General features: G+C 48.2%; 1 protein-coding gene across 3 annotated transcripts in view; it reads right to left on the reverse strand.

Moving 5' to 3' along the window:
• The window catches only part of PTPRM (protein tyrosine phosphatase receptor type M), a 748,579-nt gene that overhangs the window by 18,896 nt on the left and 717,641 nt on the right, over positions 1-12,042 (reverse strand). For all 3 annotated transcript variants that reach the window (XM_082641116.1, XM_082641117.1, XM_082641118.1), the window contains 6 exons: positions 11,157-11,311; positions 10,569-10,704; positions 8,659-8,808; positions 7,777-7,950; positions 6,656-6,787; positions 2,295-2,420 (listed from right to left, as the gene is read on the reverse strand). In XM_082641116.1, coding sequence (XP_082497242.1) covers positions 2,295-2,420; positions 6,656-6,787; positions 7,777-7,950; positions 8,659-8,808; positions 10,569-10,704; positions 11,157-11,311 — 873 coding nt within the window. The remainder of the gene's footprint in view (positions 1-2,294; positions 2,421-6,655; positions 6,788-7,776; positions 7,951-8,658; positions 8,809-10,568; positions 10,705-11,156; positions 11,312-12,042) is intronic.

A 12,042-nucleotide genomic window follows, 5' to 3' on the forward strand; every position in this document is an offset into this window, starting at 1 on the left:
TTTAAAAAGAGTCATGTACCAAAATGTTCTTTGCAGCTCTATTTACAACAGGCAGGACATGGAAGCAGCCTAAGTGTCCACCAACAGATGAGTGGATAAAGAACATGTGGCACATATATACAATGGAATATTACTCAGCCATAAAAAGAAACGAAATTGAGTTATTTGTAGTGAGGTAGATGGACCTAGAGTCTGTCATACAGAGTGAAGTAAGTCAGAAGGAGAAAAACAAATACCATATGCTAACACATATATATGGAATCTAAAAAAAAAAAAAAAAAAGGTTCTGATGAACCTAAGGGCAGGACAGGAATAAAGACACAGATGTAGAGAATGGACTTGAGGACATGGGGAGGAGGAAGGGTAAGCTGGGACAAATGAGAGAGTAGCATTGACATATACACACTACCAAATGTAATATAGATAGCTAGTGGGAAGCTGCTGCATAGCACAGGGAGGTCAGCTCAGTGCTTTGCGACCACCTAGAGGGGTGGGATAGGGAGGGTGGGAGGGAGACGCAAGAGGGAGGGGATATGGGGATATACATATAGCTGATTAACTTTGTTATACAGCAGAAACTAACACACCATTGTAAAGCAATTATACTCCAATAAAGATGTTTAAAAAAATCCATGTGTTTCCAGTGACAGGCCAGACCAATAAAAGCAAGCAGAATGCTATTGCTTTGCAAAAGGACCTCCTCACTCCGGTTGGGCCTTTGCTTTCACAGTTTTGTGAAAAATAGCGCAAACCTGAGCACTGACCACAGTGGGCAGCAAGTGGTAAAAAGGCTTGACTTTAATTACAGGTAAATTAAAGGTAAAGGATAAATTATGACCTGGCAATGTTTGTGATCTCAGGGAGACACAGATTACACCCTGTTTCCTGGGAGTAGAATATGGTTCTGCTTGTTGGTGTGACTCTTGCTAAGATATCAATAGTTAATTAATCTTTCATCATAATTAAATGGAATTGCAGGATTCAGGAAGTAACCTGGCCATGGCTAAACCTCTCGGGCTAACTCTTCGGTGGCTGTCGGCAGCACCCGACACAGGGCATCTCACTCTCCCCTTCCCCTCCTGGCTGCTCCTCCCCCTTCACTGCTCTCTCCTCTCCACCCTGGCCCGCCTCCTCCCAGACCTCTTGCTGATGGAGGCCCCATGCTCAGTTCTCGGGTCCCTTTCTCTTCTCTCTCTCGATGGTTTCATTCAGTCTCATGGCTTTAAATCTTCCATTAAGTCCTCAATTTGTGTCTCCAGTTCAGACCTCTCTCCTGAATTGCACCCTCACAGACTCGAGGGCCTACTTGATATTCCCACGTAGGCGTCTAATAGTCATCTTCAATCCAGTATGTTCCCCCCGAACGGACCCTCTGTCCATGCGTTCCCCCACCCCTAACAATCCCGTTACCCGCACAGCCTTTCCTAACCTGGTTAATGTCTGCTCCATCTAGCTCTCAGGACCCAAATCCTGAGAACCACCTCGACTCCCTGGGATCCAAACTATCGGCCAATCCGATCGGCTCTGCCGTCAAAATACATCAGAGTGTCTGCACCTCCCACCCCTCCCCCTGCTGCCACTCCGTCCTGCTTTGTCCCTTCTCGCCTGGATTATTATAACAGCCTCCTGATGCGTCTCTTACTGTCTGTTCTCAACACAGAAGCCAGAGTGAGCCTTTTAAATGGCAGGTTATAGCTCACGACACTTCTACTCAAAACCCTGTAACGGCTCCTTCTTTCCTTCACAACAAAAGCCCCAGTCCTGGCAGCGGCCTGCAAGGTCCTACGTGATCTCTGTCCCCTCGACCCCTCGGACTTCGGCCCCAGCAGCTACTCTCACCCTCGCTTCCTGGGCTGCAGCCACATCAGCCTCCTTACTGTTCCGGGAATTCACCAGACAAGGCCTTGCCTCAGGGCCTTTGCACTGACTGTCACTTCTGCCTGCAAAGCTGCCTGCACAAGAGCACATGGCTGCCCCTTCACTCCAGTCGGGCCTTTGCTCACACGGCACATCTGCTCTCCCTCTGGTCCAGGCCCCGGCACCTTCTGCCTCCCCACTTTTTTTCCTACAGCATCCACTGCTTGCTAACAGATCTTGTAGGATATGTGTTGTCTCTATCCTCTCCTGTCTGGCTTCTCCCTTTAGAACATAAGCTCCATAAGGTCAGTGAGTTCACAAACTCCTTGAAGGGACTCCAAGCTCCCAGAACAGTGACTGACACAGACACTCTACCCATTCAATGAGTGGGAGAATCACGAAACCACAATACCAGCCATGGTGGCTGCGGATCTTACTCGGGCTGCGTTGTAAATTCGGAATATCCTGCTGATGATGTCTTCTTCCAGGTCAGCAGAAACAAATTCCACCTGGATGGGGCCGTGTCTGTGGACTCCATTCTCTGGCCAGTACTGCGGACACAACTGAGTTCAGAACACAGAGACGCGATGTTAATGATAAAAATACATTTACCGCTCACAGTTTGGATACGGTCACTACCAGCATCAGGACCAAACGCCCTCCATTCACTTCCTTTCCTTTCTTTTCTCTCTTTTTCTTCCAGCAAGTCGACTTGAGGACTTTCTTGTTGACTGAGCCCTTAAATCCACCTGTCCGTCTAGTACTTTTTTCTCCATTTTCTCCGAAAGCATCTTTAAGCCACGAGGAATTCTGCTTCCCAAGGAGGTCATGTGGGTGCTATTGAACACATGCTGTAAGATCCCTGTTGCTGCTGAAAGGAACTCTTCCCAGGCCCTGGGGAGATGCCACGAGCTGCCACTATTAAGACCTAAGACACTTGAGATGTAGACATACCTGTTAACACCCAAATCTCCATCCTCCCGTCTGGGCTTGCCTTGCAGTTTGTAGTCATTTTTTTTTTTTTTTTTTTTTTTTTTTTTGTGGTACGCGGGCCTCTCACTGTTGTAGCCTCTCCCATTGCGGAGCACAGGCTCTGGACGCGCAGGCTCAGCGGCCATGGCTCACGGGCCCAGCCGCTCCGCGGCATGTGGGATCCTCCCGGACTGGGGCACGAACCCGTGTCCCCTGCATCGGCAGGAGGACTCTCAACCACTGCGCCACCAGGGAAGCCCTGTAGTCACTTTTAAGAACAGGGCTGTTTTGTGACAAGATACTGGTAACAGTATTGGGTTGCATTTTCATGCTCTGGTCCAAATCCTCCCAGCTCACATTTAGGAAACCTGGTGTAATAAGAGTAACTGCTCTGCTGTTTTTACCTGGAGGTGGCTTTAATTAAAGATACAATTTCCTAGAGTCTCAAACTCCAGGTATTGGTGATACTGGGAAACTAGGACTTTTGCAAGAATGTGATGCACGCGACATGAGGGTGGAGGGCGGGGTGTTGGGCCAGGTGGCTGATGAGGGAGGGGCTTTCACTTCCTGCCGCCCCACGGGAACACTGAACTGGGAGACAGGTGAGAAACCCCCCTGATCTGTTCTCCCAAACCTGTTCGAGAGCCTGAAGACCGTAATGAAGGCATTTAAAGTCTGCAGTGAAACTTCTTTGGGGACTTGGTATGCAGTGATGTTTTGGGAGCAGCATTTAACATTCTTCTTTCTGATTTACCTGAGGGACAAATGGCTGGGGGGAGGGGCAAGAGGGAACTACTTCATTATTCTACGATCTGTTTGTTTTTGGGGCAAGAGCAGATGAAGAACATCTCATTTTAAGCAGAATGATGTACCACGAAGGGAGAACCTACTGCTTGAAATTCCTTTTACTGATGACTTTTATTTTCCAAAGGATCTGAAATCCCATCATCTAAAGTTACAACAGCTGATTTACATCCAAGATTGTAAGATAGTTTTCAGTGGGTCAACCGAAGCCATCTCCGTCCCTCTATTACAGAAGTTAAAGGTTTGGATTTCATGATCAAGAATGAAAGTAGAGTAACTAAGTGTCCTTTTAAGCTAAGTCTAGAGTATTTTAGAAATTACATTTATTATTTAAAAATAATGCTTCCACGAAATTTCTCCTTCTTCACCAGTGCTTCCTGGTGACGTTATAAAACTGCCTTGTCAAAAGATAGCCGGCTGAAGTTTTATCTTCTTTTTGATACCCGAGGGTGCCCACCGTTAAAATTAACAGGTGTATGATGGGAAGCTGAGCTGGTCATGAAAGTTCGAACACGCACATTTGAACCGTTCTGCCCGTTTTCTCCTGACTGAGCCAGCTTTGCTCTCTGTTCGCTTCCTCAGTTCAGGCCCTGATCTAAAGCTTGTCACTTACACCAGAGAAACAGGAACGGCCCGGGCTGGCGCTTGGCTCCTGGCACATGGCATTCTGCATTCTGCCCAAGGAAACCATGTGGAAAACGGCTTAAATAGTGCATAACATGTCCATGAACCAGACCTATAAATACTTAAAGGAGTTGAGGGCTATTTTTGTGCAATTGCAAAGACTTTCGGTTCAAATGCTCCGTTTAGTGTTCTCTAAAAGGCTGAATCCCAGGAGCAACTTTTCTCTGACTCTCAGCACTGGCTCTGTCTGCTGAATGGAAGGAACTGGGGCTTCTCTGTCTCTCCTGCGGGGTCTGAGTCCAGACAGTTTGGGGTTAGAATGCAGCTTTAGAATTCAAACACTGTCGTTCAAAAAGAACACGTGAAAATCACTGATGTCTGGTTCACTAATGATTAAAAAAACAGTGTATCACTACATTTCGGGATTCACATTAGGGGAAAAACAACGATTCTGAAGAGGGAACCATCGCTTATCCTCTGTCTATGACTAAGGGCTCTTGAATGCGTGAAATTTATTTATTTATTTATTTTTTTTCTTTTTGCGGTATGCGGGCCTCTCACTGTTGTGGCCTCTCCCGTTGCGGAGCACAGGCTCCGGACGCACAGGCCCAGCGGCCATGGCTCACGGGCCCAGCCGCTCCGCGGCATATGGGATCCTCCCAGACCGGGGCACGAACCCGTATCCCCTGCATCGGCAGGCGGACTCTCAACCACTGCGCCACCAGGGAGGCCCGAATGCGTGAAATTTAACCCATGGCATTGTGAGTTAGAAAATCAGGATCCTTGGTCCTATTTCCGGTTGTGTCTTTGAAGTCCCCCCGGCTGTGGTGTCTGCTTGTCTTTATCAATGGTTGCCATCTATCCTTGGGAGAAGAATCACTGGGGAAGACTCCTGAAATATTTAAGGTTCTTAAGTAAAAAGGACTAGATGAGGGCAAGGACTATCATTACTATTTCATTAACTAGTCTTCAGGCTTGGGCCATAACAAGATAATGTAGTGCCTCAAACATAATTAAAAACATTACAGAATCGAAGTGAAGGTCCACAGAATTCATGGCAGATTGATGACAATCAAATGGATTTTAGGAAGGAAAAATCTCGTCCAGTTTGGATGCTGCAATACTTCAGACTTTTTTTTTTTTAAAGGATTTGTGTCTATGAGATAGAAAATTAATTCAGTTCCAGAGCAAGTTTATTCTTACAACACGCCAAGTTCAAACTACTTAACAAGGGCCTCTGTCATAGCAGGTCAGCCCTCGATTGGAATAGCCGGGCCCTAAGGCAATACATCCAGCTCCCAGGGCCCCTGTGCTCACACTGTCCTGACAAGTCCCTTAAAAAAATGCTTCTCACTCCATTACTAACACTGAGTCACCACCACCCAGTTCTCTGCCTTTTTATGTTTAAGAAGAAGAGCTATAAAAAAGCCCCAATGATCATTCTGACTTTTTCTTATCTTCAAGTTCCAGTTTTATTTCTTTTTAATGTCTTTACTGAAGAGTTGACAAAGTAATTGCTGTCCCTTAGAATGGCTTGTCGGCCTGCACTGCCACCCCCTCCATGACGACTGCCACCTGAGGGCTCCAAGTGGGCCACACCAGGAGGCGCACAGATGCTCCCAGATGGGATCTGGGACTGTGTCAGAGGCTGACGGCTTTTCTTCACAGTCCTGGTCTGCTTGCTCTGCGACCTTCAGGCTCCGGTTCAGCTCTGACTCTGCCCGTTACCTTGTATCTCCCTCTGGTCACTATTTCTTTCCCTTTTTAAAAAAAAAATTAATTTATTTTATTTATTTATTTTTGGCTGCGTTGGGTCTTCATTGCTGCGCGCTGGCTTTCTCTAGTTGCGGTGAGCAGGGGTTACTCTTCGTTGAGGTGTGCAGGCTTCTCACTGCGGTGGCTTCTCTTGTTGTGGAGCACGGGCTCCAGGCACGCAGGCTTCAGTAATTGTGGCTCATGGGCTCAGCAGTTGTGGCTCGCGGGCTCTAGAGCGCAGGTTTGGTAGTTGTGGCACACGGGCTTAGTTGCTCTGCGGCATGTGGGATCTTCCCGGACCAAGGTTTAAACCCATGTCTCCTGCATTGGCAGGTGGATTCTTAACCACCGCGCCACCAGGGAAGCCCATCTGGTCACTATTTCTATCCCTCGGTAACAGCCCAGTTTCTGACCCTGTCTCACCCTGTCACTCCCACCATGTCTTTTGGTTTCAGACTATTTTCTGCGCCCACCCCTAATCCCGTCTGGTTTTTAACACGGGTTTTTAGCATCTCCGGTTCTCCATCCTTGCCTGGCGTTTGTGACCTGCCACCGGGGGACTGAACTTCTCCATGTGCAAACAAAGCAAACACAGATTTGACCCCGGGCATGGGCGCTGATGGCCATAAATCTCGAGTCTCACCTGGGCCGGATCCACATCATTCAGCATAACTACAGACGTGCAGTGATAATCCAGGACCAGCCTCCAGAAGTCTTTCACTGTGTTTGGCAAAGGATGCTGGGTGACTATAAAAGCCGAGGGCTGTTTATAGCTCTGCAAACACAAACAAGAAAGATCCAAATATACCCAGGAAAATGTAACAGGAGGAAGCGAAGTTATTTTGTACACATGGGAGTTTGTGACATAAAACACTGAATGTATTTAACAATTGTTGAATTCTATCACCATTGTCAATGCCAAAACAGACCAAATATAGACTCATCTGCAGAATAATAATGATAAAATAACCTCACTTTGATACTAAGAAAACTTAATAAGTATTTCATAATTTTTTTGGTATTTCTGGTAGAAAGGCAATGTTGGCCCTACACATAACTATTTTAATGGAGAAAATTTAACTTTACTTTAAAATACGCATAATTAAAATAGTTGTTTTTCCTAAAATCTGTTCGCTTGTCATTTAAATGTGTGATGGTGTTACTTATTCCTGCCATCAAAGGACACACATGCTTTTTACAGCTCTGCAGAGCTTCAAACAAGCTTAAATACGCTTTTACTGATATCACACCAATAGAATTAAAATTTCCATATTAGTACTGAAAATACCCGTTCCCTTTGCCCATCAATTGAAGAGCAAATGTTCATTCAGTTAGAAGTAAACAGACTGACAGGAAGTAATGAGTTGTGTACTGTCTGTGCTGACAGGCAATTTTTCCCCCATGTTAATTACCGCCCAAATGAGGAGGAACGGGAACTAAAATAATGCTGCAAACCATATTATCCCACTTCGCTGCTTTCGTGACTTAATAGCTGTCTCTTGCTCTCCGGCCAGGAGGTTAAAAATTGAAGTGCTCAGAGAGTAACCGAGACATCTTTCATTTATCAATCGCCTGGACCAGGGGTCTCAGAGAGACTAAGAACATTGGTCCCGACACAGAAACAGATACGGAATCTGAAATGCACTTTGTTGAAAATACAGTTTACATCTTTAAAAAAACAAGGGAGAGGAGTCAGGAGAGAACACAGGCAGTGTCCCTGGAGGGCCATCCCCCCACATCCCGCCCAGGGGGCGAGGGGCTCACGTCCATGAGGGCGGCGTTGATGTAGTTGCTGCTCTCGCCATCGAGGGTGATGAGGAAAGGCAGGCAGCGGTCGGGGGGCAGGATGTCCATGCAGCGGTTCTTCTCGTGGTTCCGGGGCAGGAGCGCGATGCTGCAGTCCTCCACGCGTAGGGTCGGTGTCACCATGTTCAGGGTCTAGAGGACACAGGACACACACTTGGGAAGAGAACCCGTCTCAGACCTCGGGAGACCCACGTTTCCTGCGGCTGATGTCCCCCTCCTCCCCGAACCCCACTGACACAGTTGGATTTTTACTTCTCTTTACACTCCTCGGACTTGGTCCACAGACAGCGCCCATCAGAAATAAGGACCACTGTGGGTGTGCAGGATTACGTGCCATCGAGCCCGACTAGGGCTGGACATCTGGGCACTTGGGGGTAAGAGGCTGGTGGAGATCGGTCCAGAGTCAGGTGCATTTAGACCCAACGCGAATATGAGAAACTGCACAAAGAACTCTTGCCCGTCAAGCACCCTGAATGCACCTTGCTCGGTCTGGCTACACCTGGGTTACACTGTGGGATAGTGTGGTGTCTGCCTGCTAAGGGGGGGCCTGGCTCTGCTAGAGCAGTGGTTCTCAACACGGGGACACTGGCAATGTCTGCACATGATTTGGTTGTCAGAACGGTGTGGTGGAGGCCTCTTGGCATCCAGTGGGTAGGGGTCAGGGATGCTGCTAAACATCCTACAGGACAGCCCCCATGGCAATGGATGATCGAGTCCCCAGTGTCAACAGTGCCGAGGCTAAGAAACCCTGTGTTGGCTCAAGGGTTCTGGAGCCAACTCTGAGATTCTTCTTAAGGAGCAAGGTCACAGCTGGCCACCTGTCCCTTTAGCACGACTTACCCGGAATTCCTCTTTAATCTGGCTTGAATTTGTCTGTGGATCCAGCTTGTTCATGTCATAATAGAGAGACCTGACTTGGGAAGCAGGGACCGAGGTGTCCCCACAAAGACAGGCTTCCAGGATGGCATCGTGGATGAACACGTACTGCTCCTGGTGAAGCAGAGGGGACTCGTTAGTAGTAGAGAAACCAAGGTAACCAGAAAGAACTAGAGAAGGAGGGAAGGCAGCCCCACACAGGCAGGAGAACATAACAATGGTCCACCCATCACGGACGACGCCCTCCCACCAGAGAGAAAGCAGGGGAGAGGACCTGACCGCTAGGAGGGGCTTATTCCAGGACCAGTAATCCCGTTCCCTAACGGGACGGCGGGCACATTGGTGACTGGCCATGTGCGGTGTACAGTAGAGCAGGAGGAAGAGATAAACAGGGGCTCAATGCAGAAGCCGTAAACAGATCGATGAAAACCACTCAGACACTGATAAATCCCAGAGCAAACACTGTCATGTGGAAGTGACTGGAGCTACACTGTCTCTGCAATTCTGATCCCATGAGTTTGGAACTCAGTATTTCAGATGAGGAAATAGCAGAATCTTACCTACATATAATGAAAAGAGGAATGTGCTAACCAAATTAATAGTGGTTAAAAGACCTTAAAAGAAGGTCCAGGGAAACTTGACATCACTATGAAAAATCAACAGTTCTGAGCACTTAGAGCTACTTACTTTGAAACAGTAATTAATGCGATGATTACGAAAGTCCTTATGTGTCCAGGGAAGAGCTCTCGTGTGTACGTATAAGCCTGCAGTTTAAAAAGCAACCCTCTAATTCTGAATTGGCCCTGGCTTTCCCTACAGTTAATTAGTAAAGTGTTAGCATATTTATTATTGCTCTCCAATTACATGAAATGCAAAAGAGGCCCATTACTTTTAATTTCTATAAATAACTTGAATGCTTAATTCTCGAAAACAGCCCAGTCCTATTAAACAACACCTCAGAAATGGATTGAGTGAGAAAAAGGGGATGTGGTGACATCTGATCAACTGTTAAATACATTGAAAATACATTATGATCATTATTATCTTTAAATCAAGAACTCTGTTCTAAAGAAAAAAGACCATGGAAGCAGCATTTACAGCTTCTGTTATTCTTCTCTGTTAGTTAAAAAATGAAATTAGGTTTCCCAGTGGCTTTTGTAAACTTTAATGCACAACCTAAATGTAAGGGAGTCTTATTCTACTTCATGAATCATTTTCCAGGTGGTGGGTGTAATGCCTACTTAAAAGGATCAAATAGTAGTAAAAATGTGAATTTCCTAGGAGCAGCATGGAATACCTTTTCTCAAGTACTTAAATTCCTGATACACCTTGAGTTCTAACTTATAGAAGTACTAGTCGGTATAGAGTACTTCCAGAAAATGGGCGAATTCCCATGATACCAGGCCACTGGACAGAATTTTTAAGGACAGTAGGAAGAGAATGAAATGCACAAAGATTACCCTTAAAGGCCACTTGGCAAATGCCTGGCTATTCTCAGGAGTGGTCTCGCTCTGGTTACCAGCTAGTTTAAAAGACACAGTAAAAAGAAATGGTATTGAATCCCCGAATGCTTAAACATAGAGCCTCGACTGGACCCTGGACACAGAAGTAAGGGGAAAGTTAGGCTCAGGGAGCAGATTCTGTGACCTGGGAGACTCCTGGCCTTTTCTGTGTGTTCATGAAAGAAAAAGAAAAGGAAAGAAGGAGGGAGGGAGGGAAAGAAGGATGGCCAGGTGCTTCACTTTTTCCCCTGGGGGGCTCTGAAGACAGAACTGCTGGCTCTTCTCTCCCCTTGCCCTGGGATGTGGGGTGCAGGGCGGGCACCGGGGTCAGAGCCTGAGGGCGGGCAGGCGGGCGGTCGGGAGCTGCTGTACCTCGGTCTGCACCATGTTCACCCTCCGAGACCGCAGCTCCCGGACGCAGTTGTAGATGTCCACCACCCCTTCCCTCTCGGCCATGTCCAGCATGATGTCGATGACAATGAAACAGCCGGTCCTCCCCGCACCAGCGCTGCGCAGAGAGAGGGCTTAGTCAGTGAAGGAGAAAGGACTCCTGCGCTCCTGCTTCCGCTTAGATTTTTTTTTTTTTTTTTGCGGTACGCAGATGTCTCACTGTTGTGGCCTCTCCCGCCGCGGAGCACAGGCTCCGGACGCACAGGCTCAGCGGCCATGGCTCACGGGCCCAGCCGCTCCGCGGCATGTGGGATCTTCCCGGACCGGGACACGAACCCGTGTCCCCTGCATCGGCAGGCAGACTCTCAACCACTGCGCCACCAGGGAAGCCCCGCTTAGATTTTTATTGCGGTGAAACCCACATAACATGCAATGACCATTGTAAAGTGCACAACTCAGTGGCACCTGGCGCCTTCGCATTCACCGAGTTTCCAAACACTTCCATCACCCCAAGGAGACCTGCACCCACTGCTCCCTGTGCTTCCTTTTGGAGCCTCGGGCCCCCCTCACCTGCAGTGCACCACCAACGGGCCTGCGTTGGGTGGGCTCTTGGATTTCACCTGCCGGACGAATCCTAGCAGCCCGGTGGCGTGGTAGGGGACGCCGTGGTCCGGCCAGCCCGTGAAGTGAAACTGTCTGATCTCACGTATTTCATGAACACCTCGCTGCCAGGGGTCGGTCAGCACAGCGCAGGAAGAGAACAAAGGAGAACAAACAGTGAGGGGCCAGGAGGGCGCCAAGGACCCCTAAGCAGTCAGGGAGCCCGGGGCTGGGAAAGTGAGCTGCTGGGAAGAGGGTCATTCTTAGGTGCAACACGCGCTTTGAAAGCCTCCTCACAGGGAGGAAGATGTTTGTGGGGGTGAAAGGGGAGGGGATGTTTGGGGAAAACGCTAATTAACAGGTGCAATGGCAGCAAACGGATGCGTCGCTGGGATTCCTTGAGCCTTCTTTCTAAACCTGTTAACAGTTTGTGTGTCACTTAGATCCTACGGTGTGAGGAGCGAGCCCACAGAGGATGCACAGAACGGGGACGGGAAGGAACTAAGGGGTATCTGTGCGCTCAAGACCAGCTGCTGAGATGCAGACCCCTGTTCAGCTCTTCCGTGTTCTGGTGCTGTTTGCACCAGGCACTCGGGCTGTGCACACTCTGAGGATGTGCAGAAAGGCCACCGGAAGAAGGACCACTTTCCAACCAGACAGGCCAGAGAACCACTTTTCACTGGCAACTCGAGTTTGTTAGGTTTCTCTCTTTAACTGGGGTAAACATTTAATCCATTCATCTGATCACCAACAATCAGATGCAAATGCAATGCTTCAGGCCTGACTCCAAGGGCTGGGGCTGCAGAGTTATGGAGATGGTGTCTCCTGTCTTTAGTGGTCAGCCTGTGGGAAATGG

The sequence above is a fragment of the Mesoplodon mirus genome (assembly GCF_964341445.2).
Source record: "Mesoplodon mirus genome assembly, chromosome: 13".
Lineage (NCBI taxonomy): Eukaryota > Metazoa > Chordata > Mammalia > Artiodactyla > Ziphiidae > Mesoplodon > Mesoplodon mirus.